Source organism: Conger conger, chromosome 5 (assembly GCF_963514075.1).
Source record: "Conger conger chromosome 5, fConCon1.1, whole genome shotgun sequence".
Lineage (NCBI taxonomy): Eukaryota > Metazoa > Chordata > Actinopteri > Anguilliformes > Congridae > Conger > Conger conger.
The window spans coordinates 59286788-59306591 of NC_083764.1; the positions used below are offsets into that span (position 1 = coordinate 59286788).

At 46.9% G+C, this 19804-nt stretch overlaps 1 protein-coding gene across 4 annotated transcripts; it reads left to right on the plus strand.

Moving 5' to 3' along the window:
* Nucleotides 1-540: 540 nt before the first annotated feature.
* On the plus strand, nucleotides 541-19715 carry cc2d1b (coiled-coil and C2 domain containing 1B). Of its 4 annotated transcripts, none has more exons than XM_061243104.1 (26): nucleotides 541-639; nucleotides 1270-1397; nucleotides 1851-2001; nucleotides 2260-2360; nucleotides 2506-2637; nucleotides 3078-3218; nucleotides 3336-3621; nucleotides 3938-4071; nucleotides 5498-5573; nucleotides 6606-6680; nucleotides 7090-7220; nucleotides 7485-7557; nucleotides 7696-7829; nucleotides 7922-8051; nucleotides 8227-8399; nucleotides 8492-8617; nucleotides 8796-8854; nucleotides 9453-9569; nucleotides 15105-15178; nucleotides 15396-15454; nucleotides 15796-15847; nucleotides 16136-16235; nucleotides 16540-16630; nucleotides 17091-17213; nucleotides 17781-17827; nucleotides 17925-19715. In XM_061243104.1, exons 2-25 carry the CDS (start codon nucleotides 1332-1334, stop codon nucleotides 17790-17792), a joined length of 2616 nt encoding a protein of 871 aa, XP_061099088.1. In that variant the 5' UTR covers nucleotides 541-639; nucleotides 1270-1331; the 3' UTR covers nucleotides 17793-17827; nucleotides 17925-19715. The 4 variants fall into 4 exon arrangements, with proteins under 4 accessions (XP_061099088.1, XP_061099091.1, XP_061099090.1 ...); XM_061243107.1 differs by having other exon boundaries at nucleotides 6609-6680; XM_061243106.1 differs by having other exon boundaries at nucleotides 3081-3218.
* Nucleotides 19716-19804: the final 89 nt, after the last annotated feature.

Genomic DNA, 19804 nt, shown 5'->3' on the forward strand with positions numbered 1-19804 from the left:
TCTTAAACCAAGTTTAATTTTAAATCAACATACTATACTAGACTAACATCATATAATCTATTATTATCGTTAAAGAAAAAGTTTAGCCAAACAATGTTCAGTAAAACTAAAAACAGACCCAAAACCAAAAACACCTACCATCATTTACCTCCGTTTATTCAGGTAATTCTCAAGTTCATCTAGCTATCCATTATGCCTTTGGGGCAACATTAAACGCATTTAGGCAAATTAGCTTGAATTGCATGACTAAAGTCTGCTTATTGAAATGTATTGAAAATGCTGATTTGAAAGGACGCAGTGGTTCACACGAGAACGTGAGCTATTCTTTTGGTACGTTCAAAGGGCTGTCATACAAAATGTTTAACCGACGACATCGGTGCTGGAAAGTAATGTAGTCATCATTCAAAAAGTGTTGTAAAGTTATACATATTACTCCCATACGAAGAAACGTAGTTGTTACGTGCTCCTGTAAAATCTTTGGCGTGATGCTTTTTGAATGCAGTGAACACGTGGGTACAGCGTAATGTAATTTGCAGATCACATGTTTCCGCGGTGGGTTGTGTTCGTTTCTCAAACTGCCATCGACAACAACAGAGAGGGTTTGCATTACCTGACAAGGAGGTACTGCTAGTTTTTTCGGTGGGTTATGTTGGAAAACCTTGCTAACGTTACATTGTTTACAAGCGAGTATTGTTGCCTGATGTTGTCTAGGCTAGCTTAATTGATTTTTTTAGGTTTGTGGTTGAACTCGATGGCAAACGTTAGCTACACTTTAGCAATAACCTTACAGTACCTTGGGCTAATCTTAGCTTGTAAACAATCATGGTAGCTAACGTGTTAACATATTGCATACATCAAAGCAGTTTGTTGTTTTTGTGCCTTTGCACCCCGCATTGATGTCAAGCGAACTGATAAATATAGGTGTTCGTTACACAGCCAATCTTTCCTAGCTAGCTATATTTGTACAACTGAAAAGCATGTAGACTATTGCTAGCTAGCTAGCTAGCTAACGTTCATTGTATTTTCTGTCTGTGTGTTTATAAAGTGTACATTTATGTTAGCTAGCTATTGTTAATGTTATCCTTCCGCTGTAGCTAGTCAACTAACTTAGCTAACGTTAGTTAAAAGTGACAGCTTGCAGGATGGGAACGCTTCCACGCCATATTTCCGTGCTAGCTATCTAATTATTCGCCTCCGCTATCTAACTTAGCTGGAATTTGTTCGAGCTATATGGCTAGCTGTTCAAATTATGTTTCCACTTTCCAACAGATACCTAGTTTTTGGTACAGGCTTGCTTTTCGTCTGCTGGTGCCTGGCTGCAGCAGGGCGACATGCCGGGCAGAAAAAACAGGAGGCCACCAGCGCCCAAAGGCCAGGGTGCTGCTGCAGCGAAACAGGTAGGCTTGAGCCAGACAGCTAACGTTACCTAGCTACACGGAAATTCAATACAACGGGGGTTAGAAAGTACTGTTAACCATGTTGAATTATTAGCGGATCTAATCTTTGGTTAAAAGGGAGCGTTCGACAGACTCGTAGTAATGGTAGTTAATTAGCTGGCTACTGTACTATTTAATGCCCTGCGATGGACTGGCGACCTGTCCAGGGTGTATTCCTGCCTTTCGCCCAATGTATGCTGGGATAGGCTCCAGCCCCCCTGCGACCCTGATCAGGATAAGCGGGTTCAGATAATGGATGGATGGATGGATGTACTATTTTATTGGCTGTAATTATATTTCACACGTGAATGCAGTGTGCCCCTATATAGAAATGAACATGAATGAAAAGTTCACTCAACGGAGGACGGTGTGTTGTAAATGTAAATATTGTTTCAATGGAAACCGCAAATGCAGATGGGGTTGTTCACGGACTTCAACCCCGAGGAAATGATGATGGACATGGACGGGAATCTTGATGACCCAGACTTGGAAGCAGAGTTTGCTGCTATTGTTGGTGGAAGTAAAGCCGCCGCTGCTGGTGGAAGATCAAAACCAAAAGGCAAGAGTGAGTGAACAATGTTTTTGTTTACTTCATCTTTGTTATGCTGCATACATTTTTTGTGATAGCATTGTTGACATGTCAGTGCTGATCTGTGTAATCCCATCATTTTTGCAATCTGGACAATATCTGGGTCGTCTGGGAGCTAGGTACTGGTAAGTCGTTTACTGAATGTGCGCGATGTAATGCTGAATTCTATTTTGAATCCTTGTGCATTAGCGTGCCTATAAAGCAAATAAAGGCCTTTTGAAATGGTCTTTGCAGCCCCCTTACCAATGGAGGATATAGAGAAAATGGCGGAAGAATGCATGAGAGACTCGTATGAAGATGATGATGAAGATCTGGAAAATGACGAAGACTTATTGGTTAGTGTGGTGTAATTTCATCTGCTAACATGCAGTTTTTTTATGATAGGACCAGCATGATGTGTGATGATCTATGATAGGATCATCACATACTTGGAAACCTGTTGATGAATGTGTATGTTTTTGTGGCCTGCCACATCACCAGGCAGAGCTACAGGAAGTTGTGGGCGAGGAGGAAGTAGAAGATGAAGGGAAAGAATCACCTACATCACCTACACCACCTACACCTGTCTCCACGGCAACCTCTCTGGCAGAAACGCCTGAATCGTCACAGCAGGTGTGAGCAAAGGTTATTCCAAAAACTGTTTGTCTAAGGTTGTCTAAATGTTTCATTGACAATAGCAATGCTAGGCATGTGTAATCACAGAAAGATGTGTTATCTCTTCAATGCTATTTGGGTGTCTTAACGCAGTACAGATGTTGGCAAGGATACAGGCTAGGGATGTGTGCTGGTTGAATGCAGAGAGGGTTCACATTAGGAAAAATGGAACTAAAATGTTATTTCTCTGGATTGTGTTTCCTGCCAAGCAGACGGTAGCGAATGAATAAGCTCCTTGTTTGAGTTTTTTTCAGCCCAACCCACACAAGAGTTTTCTATTTTAACTTTGGGTTGTGCAGTAAATACCTAGCTTGTATTTTAGGGAGCCTAAAAATTGCACATAGAAATGTGGTTTCACCTGGGATTAAGTGTTGCAGTGAGAGGGTTGTTTTCCTCAGCAGGAAGTGACAGTCACAGCCACTCCTGGCAGTCTGCAGCACACCTTGGAGGAGCGGATCAGCATGTACAAGACCGCCATCGCCAACGCCAAGGCGGCAGGGGAGTCCTCCAAAGCTGGCCGATACGAACGAGGCCTCAAGGTGGGTGGAGCCTGTAGCTAAATGGGCGGGACGATGATACTCTTCCCACTGTGTCTGAAAGAGCTCGGCGCGGATAGGAACCGTACTCGTCTGATACATTACCGTGTTGCCACACAGACCCTCGAGACCATGCTTGTGTCTGTCAAGAAAGGGAGGAAGATTGAGGAAGGGAGTATCCCTCCTCCGGTGGCCAGTGGGGCCCCTAGTGCCCCCCCAGCTGCAGGTGCGCCCGAGCCAGCGCCTCCCGAACAAGCGGGGGAGGCGCCTGAGGAGATGCAGGCCGTTTCCCCGGAGACCGGGCCTAGCAGCGTGGCCTCCTCCACCTTAGCCTCACCAGAATTGAGCTGCGCTACCTCCCCAGCTGAGGAGAACGGCCCACAGGAGACCGCAGAATCTCACACAGGTAAAATCAAAAGAACTATGAGCTCAACTGGACCACAGATTAAAAGCCATGGTAGAGCAAAGGCATGATTTAATCTCCATCTAGTACCAAGGTATCCTTATACTTGAGAAAAAAAGAAAAAGATACAGTAATAGGGACCTTGTGGCAGAACTCAATTGATTTATTTTGGGTCCGATCCGCCTTTGTATCTGAATTGTATTGTCTGTGTTTTGACTGTGCATGTGTTTTAGACTACGTTCCCCTGATGCTTTGCTGCACATCCCGCCCTTGTATTGTCTCGTATGAATATAATGCTGTGTATTATTCTGCCTCACAGAATCCACAGCCAGCCAGCAGCAGGCTACCAAGGAGATGCTTCTGGGGCGGCAGAGGGAATACAAGCTGGCAGCCCTGAAAGCCAAGCAGCAAGGAGACCTCGAGGCAGCCAAGCTGCTCATCAGGACCAGCAAGGTAAAGTTTAGCCCGTGTCTTCTGAGTTTGATTTGGGGAGAAGGTGCTAAATGGAGATTTGTTGATTTATGCTACTGAGCTTTGGTCTTTGTTGGGATTAAGTGGATCGCTGTGTCACTGCTGAGTGTCATTGTAATTGTGTAGAGAGGCTTGATCAGTGTATCTGGTGTAAGTTGTTCTCATGCTTTGGCAAATTGATTGAATTTTGTTTTACATTTTGCTTGCTGTGAACTCTAATCAGTTTTGTGAACAACTTTCAGTTGTGCTTTGATACTTTCAGTTTCCTAAATGGCAAAAGGGGATGTTCCTTTCCGTGTTGTTTTGGTCCCTGACTCACTTTTCCGGTTTTACGTATTTGCAAATTGACAACTACCCTCCCCCAAAACAAACAGCTATTCCTATTTATACCTTCTGCTCAAGGTTTCTTCCTGTTTCCAGGGAGTTTTTCCTTGCCACTGTTGCCCTAGGCGTACTCTTGGGGCCCAGTTTCTCTGTAAAGCTGCTTTGCGATAAAGGCCCTTTGTAAAAAGCGCTATACAAATAAAATTGAATTGAATTGAATACCTGCACATGGAGATGTTTGGTCTATTATCAGATACGTGCGGTCGACACCGCTATGGCTGAACATTTTGGTTCATGTGTATGTGTGGGGGGTAGCAGTGTAGGGTTGTTGTGCAGCTGTCGTTTGTATTCCAGACACATTGAATATCTGAAAAGTTTCAGCCGTCTGTCTTTCTTCAGGCTGCATGAAGGTCAAACAATTAGAAAGCTGCTGCTGTCCTCTTTACGTGAAATAATTTTCTGTTAAGTTTTCCGTACTGTACATATTTCATTTGTAGCCGTTGTATGTACACAATGTAAGGTGTGCAAAAAAGGATTGATACACCTTAAATATTGATAAACACTAAAATACTGCCTGTGAACTCGAGTGATAACAACATTACATGACTGATTCAATCAGGCAAACGGGTTCATGAGTGACCCTCATCCATCTGCACCATTGTCATGTCTTATTCTTAATCTGATGTTTTTCACAGCAGGAACCAAAATGGGTTCTGTGGAAGTACTTTCCCCCATTGATTCCTGATGCTATTGGCCAGATACTCAAGTAGTTATTCTGTGGTTGTAGGATGAATCAAAACACCAACATTCAAAGTTGGTACTGAAATTGATGGCAAATAAAGTGTAAATGCAGTTTACACAGATGTATACATTTAAGTTGTATATTGGATAGGATAACGTTATTTTTTTATCTAGAGTGCAGCCTCTTGCTTGCCAATCTGTAGTTTAGCTCAAGTCCATCGTAACCCAGTTGGTCAACAATGCATTCTTGAAGCTGCTTTTCAAATCTTGCCTGAAATATGCAAACTATGACAAGCATGTAGGAGGTAAAAACAAGAGCCCTGCTGTACTGTGTTTGGCCCAGAAATTCGAAGCGGTGCTAGAGGCCCTGGAGAACGGACAACCCGTTGACCTGAGCAACATGCCACCGCCTCCTGGAGGTAAGGATTTCAGGTCCATAACAGGTGAAATCTGAGGTAGACTGAGGTATTTCAGTAGCATTTCTACAGTTAAACATGTACACTTCTGCGGTGGTCTTTGTTGAAGAATGCACTGTTTCGTTGTGATGAACTCCCTGGATGGAATGTAGGAAGAAACCTTGGGAGGAACGAGATTCAAATGGGTGAAAAGTCATTCTCCTCTGGTTGGCTTAGTGTGTGGGTTCAAACATGGTCTTACCAGTCACAACAATCTCTAATCAGGACAAAAGCCAGAATAAATTGGTAGGGAAATTCAAAAGCCGGCTGAAAGGAAGCGAATTAAGGTAGAAGGATGGATGGTACAGTACGATCGATTGTAAGGCAAGGCTCTACTTTGTACAATCAGTGAGCAATTTATTAGGTAGACCTGTACATAAGCTTGTTAATGCTTTGATCAGTCAATCATGTGGCAGCAACTAAATGCATAAAAGCATGCAGACGTGGTCAAGAGGTTCACCTGTTGTTGAGACCAAATGTCAGAATGAGGAAGAAATGTGATCTAAGTGACCATGGAATTATTGTTGCTGCCAGACAGGGTGGTTTGAGTATCTCAGAAATCGCTGATCTTCTGTGATTCTTCAGGCACAACAGTCTGTATAGTTTGCAGAGAATGGTGCCAAAAACAAAAAACATCCTGTGAGCAGCAGTTTGGTGGGCAAAAACTGAGGAGGTTCAGTTCGGCCTCAACATCTTGTCTGTTCGATTCATTTGTCTGTGTTGAAGAACATTTTCAGTCCAAGGGAGGTCCAGCAGCTGCTAATGTTTCTCACAGTGTAGGCATCAGTGGGTATACAGCGACTTGTTCCATTTCTGTGTCTGCTGCCATTTCGTCTATCTGACCTTGTGAAAACGAAACATAAACAGGAAATGGCTAACCTAGATGGCCTGAATGGCCTGTTGTCATTAAGCAAATTATGTTCCAATGTTCTAAATGCATGTGAAAAAATGGGCTTTCAATTCTAAGAAGAAAAGTAACCTCATCTTGTTTCCCAGTAGTGGAGGCCCAGGAAACCACATCCACCCCCAGCCCAGTGAAGGAGCCCGCCCCTCCGGCCTCTGTCGCCCCAGGTGACCAGCCCCCCTGCCACTCTACCCTAATGGTGCCGAATAGCAGCTATGCAAAGGCTGACGGCTGTAATTTGATAGAAACCTCATCAAATTATACCAGCCCTCTTGTCCCCCCCATCTTTCTCTCTCTATTCTCCTCTACATCTTTCCTCTTTGGTCCTACCTTCTTTGGTCTCTTCCCCCTTCTCCCCTTATAATTCTTCTCGATAAAGTTTTATCTGTATTGCGCTTTTTTACAGACACTATAACCTCCATCTGCCCTGACAATTCGTCTCTGTAAAGTTTTATCTGTATAGTGCTTTTTAAAGAGACACTGTAACACACTTCATGGGGAAAATGTGAATAATAGAGAAGTAACCTCCACTCCTCTCTCTCTCCCTCTCTCTCTCTCCTCCTCCCCCCCTCTCAGCTGCTCCTCCTCAGCCCAAGGATGTCCTGGAGGCCCTGGAGCAGAGGATGGCTAAGTACCAGGAGGCCTGCGCTCAGGCCAAGGCTGCAGGAGATGACCGCAAAGCCCGCATGCATGAGCGCATAGCCAAGGTGAGTGCATAGCCCAGTCGGTCCTCCCCGAAACACCTTGGGTGTATGGAGCTTCCATTTTGGAGCATTTGCTCCTGAAAATGTGTTTTGACTGAAAGAATGATTTAGGAGCGCAAACTACTCAATTGGGATGCATTACTGTGTGCTTCTAAAATGTAAACCTAAGGGCACATGTACTCTTTTGAAGAAACTGTCAAGAGTTTAGAGCCCTGGGTGGGATCCATTTTAGCCTTGACCTCTGACCCTCTTTTCCTCTCCTTGCAGCAATACCAGAGTGCCATCCGGGCACACAAAGCGGGGAGGCCTGTGCACTACGAGGAGCTGCCTGTCCCGCCAGGTGAGTCTCGCCAGAAACCCAGAGAGTACTTTACATACCGAGTGTTTGGTTTTTCTAGTCCATATGTCCAAATTTATTCTGAGTGGTTTTCGCCCATACGAGCACCAGTGCTGATTTGGCTCTCTGGTTGATTGGCAGGTTTTCCTCCAATCCCCGGCCAAGCGGATCCAGGAGCGGAGCAGGGCTTTGCTGCCGTGCTGGACGCAGCAACCAAGCTGGTGTCGGACGAGGCCCAGGAGGCGGAGGAGGGCGAGGAAGAGGAGGCCAAAGAGGTGGGAAAGCTCCCGCTTGGCTGTCACTCATTGTTCATTACTTTTGTAAGCTTTGCCCTTAAACTCAGCTGCACTCTGTATGACCCCCATAGACCAAGCCTCCTGCCGCCCAGACGCCCAAAAAACCCATGCTGGCTGTACCCCCCACAGTGCAGGGTCGTCAGAAGTCCCCCTCGCCCTCTCTCGAGAGGCTTGCCCAAAAGGAGGGCTTGTCTCCGACAGGTCAGTCCTGCCCATCCATCCTTCTTGCTCCAGGCGATTGGCTGAATGCCTTGGTTGACCTTGGAGTACGTGTGAACTCGGTCCCCAGAGGTGCGGGTGCCTCGGCCCTGAGTTCCGGGGCATTAGCGGTGGGCTGGAACTCATGCTTGAACCTCCTCTCCCTGGTTCCTCACAGCCCAGCAGCAGGTGGACTTCCTGGAGGGCCGGAAGAAGCAGTACATGAAGGCCGCCCTGCTGGCCAAGCAGAAGAACGACATGGAGCAGGCCAAGGTCTTCCTGCGCGCCGCCAAGGGCTTCGACCCCATGATCGAGGCCGCCAAGAGCGGGAAAGCCGTCGACATCTCCAAGGTAGGCATTGAGGCTTCTAAGAAAGAAACGGGATTGATTTCCGTCGAAAGGACCCCCGCAATAACGGCTTTGGAATGATGGCTTCTCTCCAGGTCCCGTCTCCTCCCGGGGATGAAGATGAAGACTTCATCATGGTGCACCACAGCGATGTTCAGCTCTCGGAGAAGGCCGAGGAGGTTTACGCTCAGCTCGCCAAGCTGCTCAAGGAACAGTATGAGGTGTGCACTCAGACCAGTCTCCTTAAGGGGCATGAATATTGACATTTTTGTAAGACATCATATATCAAAAGATATTTGTACTGTTGCCTTAAGAAAAAGTAACAGTGCTTGTACTCTTAGGTCAAAGTTGGCCTGATTTGGACTGTGAATGAATGTGGTCATCTCCTTTCCTTCTCAGAAAAGCATGATGTACTCCAAGCAGTTCACTCACCTGGGGAACATTACGGAGACCACCAAGTAAGTGCTGGCTCCATCTCCGCCTGAGGTAGTGTTAATACAGAGGGGGAGCTCTGCTCCCGCTGGATAAATGAGCAAGGATGGACTTCACTGTGATGAACGACTTCCTGTGGGAGAAGGAAGCTTATTGTGACAATTTCCGGGGCTAGAGTAGCCTGCTTGGAGCTGGTTTGCGATTGGGCTCCTCTGCTCCACAGTACATGCTCCTGAGCTGACATCTTTTTATGTTTCGAACTGTGCATCTGAGATCACAAACAAAGTTCCTTTGTGGAAAGATGAAGTGCTCCTTAAGTCTATTACTCTTATTGTTCCGTTTAAGTGGAGCTAAGGTCCCCTCCAGGAATTGTGTAATCGGAAGCCCGTGCGATAAAAGCACTCCAATCTGAACTTCACCTTGCATTGCTCAGCAAGGTACTGCGCGTTTCCAGGCGCTGCTAAAACTGCATTTCTATGCTAATAAGAGTCGCCTGCTTTGCCCTTCCATCACTGACCCCAGGCAAATTCTCCAGCGCAGTAGGTATGTGTGTGTGTGTGCGTGTTCTCTTTACCTGACCAAGGCGTTCCTTTTAATTGTTGTTGCTTTTTGTTTCCTGACCAGGTTTGAGAAGATGGCGGAGAGGTGTAAGAAGAACCTGGAGATCCTGAAGCTGTCCCAAGCACGGGGGCTGGACCCCCCCAAACATCACTTTGAAGAGAGGACCTACAAGACAGTCAGGTGGGTCGAGGGGATGACCAGAGGACACCGTACCAGAGCAACTGGCTCCTGTCCTTATCCGTCCGTCTAATTTCTATAATTATCACTGGAGTGTGGAGACTTTCCATTACATTATTACATTATTACATTATTGGCATTTGGCAGAGGCTCTTATCCAGAGCGACGTACAGTTGATTAGACTAAGCAGGAGACAATCCTCCCTTGCTCTGCAGTGCAGGGTTAAGGACCTTGCTCCAGTAAGTGCATCATTCTGACCAGGTGTTTAGTATCGCTGCGGGTTTTCCTCTTGACACGGTAACGTAGATTTTTTTTAAATTGCTCATTTGAACAGCAAGGGTTAGGGCTTGAGCCAGGTTGTTTGTCTATTACCTGTTAATCACTTCTACTGGTTGCATACCTGTAGAGTGATTGAACATTTGTCTTAGGTAACTTAAATAGCTGTGGAATTTATCAGTAGATTAGCTTTGATTTGGTATTGCTTGTGAGCAATTGTAGGCCATTTAAATAGGCGTGTCAGAGCGACGCTAGCGTATATTAGACTGGCGAAAGTTGTCCTTAGTCAGTAAGTGCATCATTCTGACCAGGTGTTTAGTATCGCTGCGGGTTTTCCTCTTGACACGGTAACGTAGATTTTTTTTAAATTGCTCATTTGAACAGCAAGGGTTAGGGCTTGAGCCAGGTTGTTTGTCTATTACCTGTTAATCACTTCTACTGGTTGCATACCTGTAGAGTGATTGAACATTTGTCTTAGGTAACTTAAATAGCTGTGGAATTTATCAGTAGATTAGCTTTGATTTGGTATTGCTTGTGAGCAATTGTAGGCCATTTAAATAGGCGTGTCAGAGCGACGCTAGCGTATATTAGACTGGCGAAAGTTGTCCTTAGTCAGTAAGTGCATCATTCTGACCAGGTGTTTAGTATCGCTGCGGGTTTTCCTCTTGACACGGTAACGTAGATTTTTTTTAAATTGCTCATTTGAACAGCAAGGGTTAGGGCTTGAGCCAGGTTGTTTGTCTATTACCTGTTAATCACTTCTACTGGTTGCATACCTGTAGAGTGATTGAACATTTGTCTTAGGTAACTTAAATAGCTGTGGAATTTATCAGTAGATTAGCTTTGATTTGGTATTGCTTGTGAGCAATTGTAGGCCATTTAAATAGGCGTGTCAGAGCGACGCTAGCGTATATTAGACTGGCGAAAGTTGTCCTTAGTCAGTAAGTGCATCATTCTGACCAGGTGTTTAGTATCGCTGCGGGTTTTCCTCTTGACACGGTAACGTAGATTTTTTTTAAATTGCTCATTTGAACAGCAAGGGTTAGGGCTTGAGCCAGGTTGTTTGTCTATTACCTGTTAATCACTTCTACTGGTTGCATACCTGTAGAGTGATTGAACATTTGTCTTAGGTAACTTAAATAGCTGTGGAATTTATCAGTAGATTAGCTTTGATTTGGTATTGCTTGTGAGCAATTGTAGGCCATTTAAATAGGCGTGTCAGAGCGACGCTAGCGTCCCCGTTTGTGATGTTATGTTTCTCCCCATCCCAGTCTGCTCTCTCCCTCGAAGACCCCCTCTGCGACGTGGGCCTCCACGGCGTCGGAACCCCTCAAACCTCAGCTATCCCCCGCTGACCCCCTGTGAGGACTTTGCTGTCACAGGGGGACTATGGAACTGCCAGTCTGCCACTCGGAAGGCTGACTTCATCCCTGCGTATGCCTCCCTCCAGTCCCTACAATTCCTTGCCCTAACTGAGACCTGGATCACACCTGACAACACCGCCACTCCCGCTGCCCTCTCATCCTCCTTCTCCTTCTCGCACACTCCCCGGCCTTCCGGCCGTGGCGGTGGTACTGGTCTTTTAATTTCCCCCTCGTGGAAATTCTCTGTTCTCCCCCTCTCTGACCTGTCCATATCCACTTTTGAATTCCATTCTGTTGCAGTATCCTACCCTACTAACCTTTTCATTGCAGTTATCTACCGTCCTCCAGGGCCCCTGGGAAACTTCCTTGATGAGCTAGACACCCTTCTCAGCTCCTTCCCTGAGGATGGCACCCCACTGATTCTCCTTGGAGACTTCAACATCCACCTAGAAGCCTCCCAGTCTGCTGCCTTCCTACCGCTAATCCACTCCTTCGGCCTCTCCCTGCAACACTCTCCTCCGACCCACAAGGCGGGCAATGTCCTAGACCTTGTCTTTGTAAGGAACTGCTCATGCTCCGATTTCACGGTTACCCCTCTGCATACATCTGATCACCACTTCATCTCATTCTCCCTCCCTCTTCCTCCCCATCCTCCTCCCCCTCCTCCCTCCCACACTTCCTCAGCCCGCCGTAACCTCCGCTCCCTCTCACCCTCTTCCTTTGCCAGCACCGTCACCGCCTCACTCCCCCCTCTCGAATCCTTCTCCAAACTCCCCGCTGACTCTGCATCTGCCACCCTCCTTTCATCTCTCTCCTCCGCCTTTGACTCTCTCTGTCCCCCTGTCTCAAAGCCACCTCGCACATCCCCTCCCAGTCCTTGGATATCTGACACCCTCCGTACCTCCAGGGCCAGCCTCCGCGCAGCGGAGAGGAAGTGGGGGAAATCCAGAGACGCTTCCGACCTCATGACTTACCGGTCTCTCCTGGCGGCATTCTCTTCCGATGTCACTGCCGCCAAAGCAAAATACTATCAAACGCAAATTCAGAACTCTGCTTCTAACCCCCGGAAACTTTTCTCCATTTTCTCCTCTCTCCTCAACGCACCGCCTCCTCCTCCTCAGTCCTCCTTCGCTGCTGATGACTTTGCTGATTTCTTCGATGAGAAGGTCGCAGTCATCCGCAGATCCTTTACAACCGCCGCCCCCCTCACTGTGCCCTTCCCCCCCTCTAGGCCCATCCCTTCCTTTTCCACTTTCTCCCCCCTTACAGACTCTGATGTTTCTCAACTCCTGCTCTCCCACCGCCCTACAACCTGTGCCCTTGACCCTATCCCCTCTTCTCTTCTCCAAACTATCACACCTGACATTCTCCCATTTGTCACCTCCCTTGTCAACTCCTCCCTGTCTTCCGGCTGTTTTCCGGCATCCTCCAAGAGGGCCCACATCACTCCGCTGCTAAAAAAGCCTACCCTGGATCCCTCCATCATCCAGAACTACCGCCCGGTATCTCTTCTTCCTTTCCTTTCTAAAACTATAGAACGAGCCGCTTCTACTCAACTTTCTTCCTTCTTTTCTAACAACAACCTGCTAGACCCCCATCAGTCTGGCTTCAGATCGGGCCACTCGACAGAGACTGCGCTCCTCTCCGTCAGTGAGTCACTTCATGCAGCACGAGCAGCCTCCCTCTCCTCTGTCCTCATTCTTCTAGATCTCTCTGCTGCCTTCGACACTGTGGATCACTCCATCCTCCTGTCTGCCCTGTCAGCAACGGGCATCTGTGGCACAGCCCTGGACTGGATTGAGTCCTACCTCTCTGGTCGCTCCTTCCAGGTTGCCTGGGCTGGTTCGGTATCGACACCTCGGCCCCTCGCCACAGGAGTTCCCCAGGGCTCAGTCCTTGGCCCGCTTCTTTTTTCTCTCTACACTCGCTCCCTTGGCCCTGTGATCACTGCACATGGGCTATCCTACCACTGCTATGCGGACGATACCCAACTCTTCGTCTCGTTCCCGCCGTCTGATACGCAGGTTTCAGCCCGTATCTCTGCTTGCCTGAGGGACATCCAGAGCTGGATGGACAACCACCATCTAAAGCTCAACCCAGGTAAAACTGAAATGATATTCATCCCTGCTAATACCTCTCCCCATCTGGATCTCTCCATTTCCCTCGGGGATACCACACTCACGCCGTCACCCAGTGCAAGGAACCTCGGCGTGGTGATGGACAGCAGACTGTCCCTTTCCGAGAACATTGCGGCGGTGACCCGGTCTTGCAGGTTCTTCCTATACAACATACGGAGAATCCGCCCCTTTCTCACCCCCTACTCGACCCAGCTCCTGGTCCAAGCGATGGTTCTGTCCCGCCTGGACTACTGCAATTCCCTCTTGGCTGGCCTCCCAGCGTCTGCCATCAGACCCCTCCAACTCATCCAGAATGCAGCAGCTCGTCTGGTCTTCAACCTTCCCAAATACTCACACGTCACCCCCCTGCTTACTTCCCTCCACTGGCTGCCTGTCATGGCTCGCATCAAATTCAAAACATTGGTGCTAGCCTTCCAAGCAGTTAAAGGGTCTTCCCCAGCTTATCTGCAAAAAATCATCAGACCCTACACCCCTGCCAGACCTCTTCGTTCAGCCTCCACAGGCCGCTTGGCACCTCCCCCTCTCAGAACCTCCACCTCACGCTCACGACTACTGTCTGTTCTGGCTCCACGGTGGTGGAACGAACTCCCCGTTGAGGTCAGAACTATAGAATCCCTCCCCACCTTCAAGCGCAAGCTGAAGACACACCTCTTCAAACAGCACCTCTCCTCATCCCTCCCTACCTCCCTGTGAACCTTAATTGTTGTCTCTGTGACTTGTGTATCAGTATTTTAGTTGGCTAGGTAAGCAGTGTTTGGATAGTTAACTTTGGTGACTTTTGCTCTGTTTGTTTGTTTGTTCAAAAAAAAAAAAAAAAAAAAAAAAATGGCCCTTGTCCTTATCTTTGTTGTACAGGTAGCAGTTGAAATTGTACTTACCTCTAGGGTCTTTCAGCGAACTTATCCCTGGTTATGGGTATGCACTTTGTTGTACGTCGCTCTGGATAAGAGCGTCTGCCAAATGCCAATAATGTAATGTAATGTAATGCTCAAGGGCTCAACGGCTGTGGAGATCTGATTGTGGCTACACCGGGATTAGAACCACTGACCTTGTGTGTCCCAGTCATTTACCTTAACCACTACACTACGGGCCGCCACTCCATTAGGTGGAGTTGGAACATTTAAAAACAAATGGATGTATGGTTATCATTACAATTTGGTAACAATGGGCCTTATGTCTGCATTTTCTTATTTCCCTCATTTGAAGTATTCATTATCAAATAACAAAACCTATCATCACATTGTTATGTAATCGACCACTCCACCCCTTCACCAAAGCACTCGGGTGAGTCCTAGGATGGGTATGACAATCTGATTGTCACATCGCTGAGGCAGTGATAAAACACACATTCCATGCGCACACTGCTTCTCCTGAACACAAGGACGTAGGGGTGACATGAGTTCAGGAGGTAAGAGCGGTCGTTTGGCAGTTTGGAGAGCTGCCAGTTCAATCTCCCACCCTGGGTGTGTCGAAGTGTCCCTGAAGTGACGTGTGTGTCACTTAAGCCCCAGTTGCACCCAACGAGCTGGTTGGTGCCTTGCATCGCAGCCTTTCGGCGTTGGTGTGTGTGTGTGTGTGTGTGTGTGTGTGTGTGTGTGTGTGTGTGAGAACGGGTGGCATTAATTGTAAAGTGCTTTGTGTAGCCCTAGTTGCTGGGAAAAGTGCTATATAAATGCAGTCCATTTACTGTTTACGACTGAAGGAGTATATACGAAAAGGTCTTTATCCCTCTCTATCTCTCTGTCTATCTCTCTATGTAGGATCTTCCCAGATCTGAGCAGTACAGAGATGGTGGTGGTGATAGTTAAAGGGATGAATCTCCCAGCCCCTCACGGTAAGCCTTCTCCTCCTCATTACGGGAGCGCTCGACTCCGTTTACTGTTTGTCCTTCTTTCCATCGTCGCGGAAAGTTCCGGGTCCACTGGATTTGTTAATCAAATGACATGCCGTAAATAAATCCCACTGCCGACCGAGGTTTTCACTCTCCCTCTCTCTCCCTCTCTCCCCCCCTCTCTCTCTCTCTCTCTCTCGCTCCTACTCCTCGTACACAGGCATAGCGACAAACGACCTGGACGCTTACGTCAAATTCGAATTCCCGTACCCCAGCACAGTGAGTGGCAGGCCCAGATTTTGTTCCCCTCATATTCTAGCAGAAGTAAAAAAAAAAAAAAGCTTTTCTTTTAATGTGTCCATTGCTAAAATTCATTCCTTCCTTGTGTGGCCTGTTGTTGATTTTGGACATAGATTTTGCTTTTTGTAAAGAAAATTGCGAAGCAGCCAAAATGAGGGAGAGGTACTGATGTCTGCAGACAGGAGCCTTTATATAACATAACACAAAACCGTATAAAGATGCTGTTTTATATTCTATTGTAATTTAAAACCTGGTCCAAAAAAAGGTTTTTATGTTCCTGGTTTATGTTAAAGGTTTATGTTGCCCTTTTTCCTCCTCAGGACCAACCGCAGAAGCTCAAGACCAATGTCATCAAAAACACAAACTGCCCAGGTAAAGTGCAGACTCACTGTTCACTGCACTACCAGTACAATCTGGCCTGGTGCAGTTGAGCCAATCAAGACGACCAGAAGGCGGGGTTTGCTCTTTTTGAGCGTATTTCATCGGTTCCAACACACCAGACAAGCTCAGTAAAGCATAGAAAACTTGAAAAAACAACTGCCTGTTGTGTCTGAATGTGATGTTGTGTTGACTGGCTGTAGTGTGCAGTCTGTTGAAATGTCTCAGTGATCTTCGGTGAAGCCCTGGTGAAGTGGCTGACCCCGATTTGTTTCCCGTCAGAGTACAACCAGAGCTTCACGCTGAACATAAACCGCAACCACCGCGGCTTCCGCAGGATCGTCCAGTCTAAGGGCCTCAAACTGGAGGTGCTGCACAAAGGGTGAGTCGCCCCAAACCCCGGCCGGGTCTGTCCAAACCACACTCTGCTGTGCCTGTCCAACTCACACTGCTGTGTCTGTCCAAACCACACTCCACTGTCTGTCCAAATCACATCCAGCTGTGTCTGTCCAAATCACACTCTGCCGGGTCTGTCCAACTCACACTGCTGTGTCTGTCCAAACCACACTCCACTGTCTGTCCAATCCACATTCAGCTGTGTCTGTCCAAATCACACTCTGCCGGGTCTGTCCAACTTGTATTCAGCTCTGTACTGTAGAGGTGACCTCACTTGCTGCGATTGACAGGGGCTTCCTCCGGAGTGACAAGCCTGTGGGGACGGCCCACCTGAAGCTGGAGAAACTGGAGACGGAGAGTGAAGTGCGGGAGATCGTGGAGGTAAGGCCTGGGTCCAGGCTCAGAGTCAGGTTTGAATCGGGCTACCGCAAGAAGTACAGATTCCTTCCACTGCTTGTCAGCAAGCCTGTTGAACACGAGACAAAAATGTAACTGGCCTAATGAACAATAAACTAAATTATGACAAAACGTTGCACCTGATCAGGTGCTGCGGCTTGGTGAAAGTGCTAGAGATGGCTGGAGTAGAGGAGCCACAAATGGGTCAGGCTGCATCAGAAATATGGCCACCCCCTCTGGGGCTTCTACCTCAGAGGGACAAGAACAGACCTGACCTGAATTTGCATTAGTCCTCTGGACATGTATATGTAAACGCCAGACCACATCTACTCCCCACCGAACGAGTCATATGCAGCTGAAATATTAGTGTTGCTGTGACAGTCCAGCAGCTTGTAAAAGCGTTGCTGAAAGTGTACTGAAGGGTCCACATGGTGTTTGGGCCCAGGTGATTGACGGACGGAAGCCCACGGGGGGGCGGGTGGAGGTGAGGGTCCGCCTGCGGGAGCCGCTGAGTGGACAGGACCTCCAAACCATCTGCGAGCGCTGGGTGGTGCTGGAGCAGCCCCAGGTACGGAGAGCCGTCTGGAACCAGGGCCCCGTGTCACACCACGCATGCTGATGATCTATGCATCCACACACTGACCTGACGCATTATGAGATCTTAAACTGATCACTTTCTGTGATTTACTTTTGTGTATCGGTATTTTTAGTTGGCTAGGTAAGCAGTGTTTGGATAGTTAAGTTTGGTCACTTTTGCTTTGTTGTTTGTTTGTTAAAAAAAAAAAAAAAAAAAATTCAAATAGGCCCTGGTTCTTATCTTTGTTGTACTGGCAGCAGTTGAAATTGTACTTCCCTCTAGGGTCTTTCAGCGCACTTATCCCTGGTTATGGGTATGCACTTTGTTGTACGTCGCTCTGGATAAGAGAGTCTGCCAAATGCCATTAATGTAATGTAATCCCAAATGAGAACTCTTCACTTGTACTAGAAATAAGATCTTATACTTGGAAATAAGACTCAAAATATAAGACTGAAATACTTGAGATTGACTTATTTTTTGGAGTTTTTGCAATACCCCCCCACACTCCTCTGACACCCCAGCCCAACATTGCTTTCGTTTTTTGTTTTTTTGTTGCAGGTTGTTCTATAAAGCTGCTCCTCAAAGTACAGAAACCCTCTCACAAGGTATGTACTACTGTAGTGTCCGTTCCTCAGCGTCCGCTCCGCGGTTCGGCCACAGCCGGTAAAGCAGGCCCCGCTGACTGGGCCTCTTGTCTTGCAGCTGGAGAGGCCCTAGGCGAGGGGCGAGAGGACACATTGGGAAGGCGGATGTTGAGTGTGGCTGTCGGTGGTATAAAAACCGCCCTCGATCGTCCAGACGGCGATTGCAGAATCCGCTGTTCCACACGACCCCTGACAAACCTCCTGCACACGGAACGAACACAGCGGTGGGGCCCTGGCGGAAATGGCATGTCTCCTCGGAAAGAAGTTCAGTGCTTCTAGTCTCAAGGTTCAGGATTAGGAGTTAAACAGAAGCTCTTAGAAATTAGCTGCCTTGTGCAAAGGGTTTTTTTTTTTTTCTAGGCATTTCAAATTAGCCATAGCATCCTATCTGGGAGATTTTACGAGTTGAACGTGGATGTGATTTGATATGCACTTAAGCACTAAAACCAAAGTAATCACTGTTGCTGTATTAATACAAATAAAAATAAACATTAATAAACGACTTTAGCTGCCAAACTGGCGATACACATAAAGCACCCCAGTTCGTAGACCGTGAATTATGTTGGTGCTGTTAATCTATGCAAGTTCTTATTTTCTCGATTTTGCAGTTGAAAGTTTATCAATACCGTGTGTGAGTCCACCTAGATGATCAGTTTTCTTTTAATGTTGCATACATTTCACTTGTGTGATTTTTGCTTCACTTCAACTGGACAAAGCTGGCTGGACACACAGAATGTCACCAAACACAACCACTGAACGTGCTGCTGAGATTCAGGTAAACGCGCTTGGCTGAGATCGTGTGCCAGTACGTAATTTAAAGCCATCAACTTTATGTATCTTATCGAAATCAGGGAAAGCAATTTTGGAGCGAGGGACCGGTACTTTCATTCAGAAAGGAAGAACTGCTACAGTTCACTTCTAAATTCATCTTCTCTAGCCAGTATCAGCCTTGGAGTAATCGAGTTAAGAGTTGAAGAGAGGAGTGCTCAACTGGAGAACTGGTTTGTGTGCCGATTGCCTTGGTTAACATGGCCAAATGGATGCATCCATACAAAGTATTGCCAAATATGTCATTAAATTATTATTATTGGGCTGTCTCTAATATTTAAATTTCAGGAACCGATAGACCTTCCTAGTGCAACCCCACTCCAAGTGCACTTTTTAACAGTTTACAGAATTTTTCTTTTGTTTTTTTTTTTCTTCGGGACTTTGCAAATGGAAATGATATTCTTGCTTTTATTTAGAAATGAGTTTGCACAGAAAATATTTACTTCTGGTCTCTACAGACCCCAGCGTTTAGAGGGAATACAGGTCATTAACAGTAAAAATGTAATAACATTTCCTATGTTTTATTTCTGTATATTTCAGACCATTATAGCAAAGGCTGCAGCAGTATTGTAATGCTTCATTGCATGTTCTTGTCTCACTATTTCCAGGTTGCTGTATATCCAGTTTTTCATCTTTACATTGTTACCATGATGTTAAGCCATGTGTGTTTGTACAGAGCAGGTTGTGAATTTCGGAGAGGGGGGGGTACATGTACATTTAGTTCAGGCGAAGCAGTGTGGAGTGTAAATGTGCTAATGCCACAGACTGCTGCGGTTGTACGGTGTGCAGAAAGAGACGAGTAGCCGGGACTTGCCCTGTGTTTACACATCGGTGACGTCAGCTGACAGACTGCGCAAACAGCAGACATGACGCCAACCACACCCCAGCTCACAGCCAGTGTGCTGTGCTCTTTAGCGCCCTCTGCTGCCCTAGAATAATGCTACTGCACTCCAAATGGCTTTGACACTTTACTCTGTAAATCTATTGCATACGGATTTCAATAAAAGTTACTTTGAATGAGTGTGGCCTTTTTTTCTTCTGCCAAATCAGTTTTAGCTAAATGAAGTAAAAGTAAACTGTGATAAAATAAACAGGCATGCGTTTCATTTT

Excerpts from the sequence above, each read along its gene's own strand:
- cc2d1b (XM_061243104.1), top strand. The coding sequence starts at position 1,332 with ATGCCGGGCAGAAAAAACAGGAGGCCACCAGCGCCCAAAGGCCAGGGT. Across the intron at positions 2,002-2,259 it reads ATCAAAACCAAAAGGCAAGA|CCCCCTTACCAATGGAGGAT; the intron begins GTGAGTGAACAA and ends TGGTCTTTGCAG. Across the intron at positions 7,558-7,695 it reads GGAGCTGCCTGTCCCGCCAG|GTTTTCCTCCAATCCCCGGC; the intron begins GTGAGTCTCGCC and ends GTTGATTGGCAG.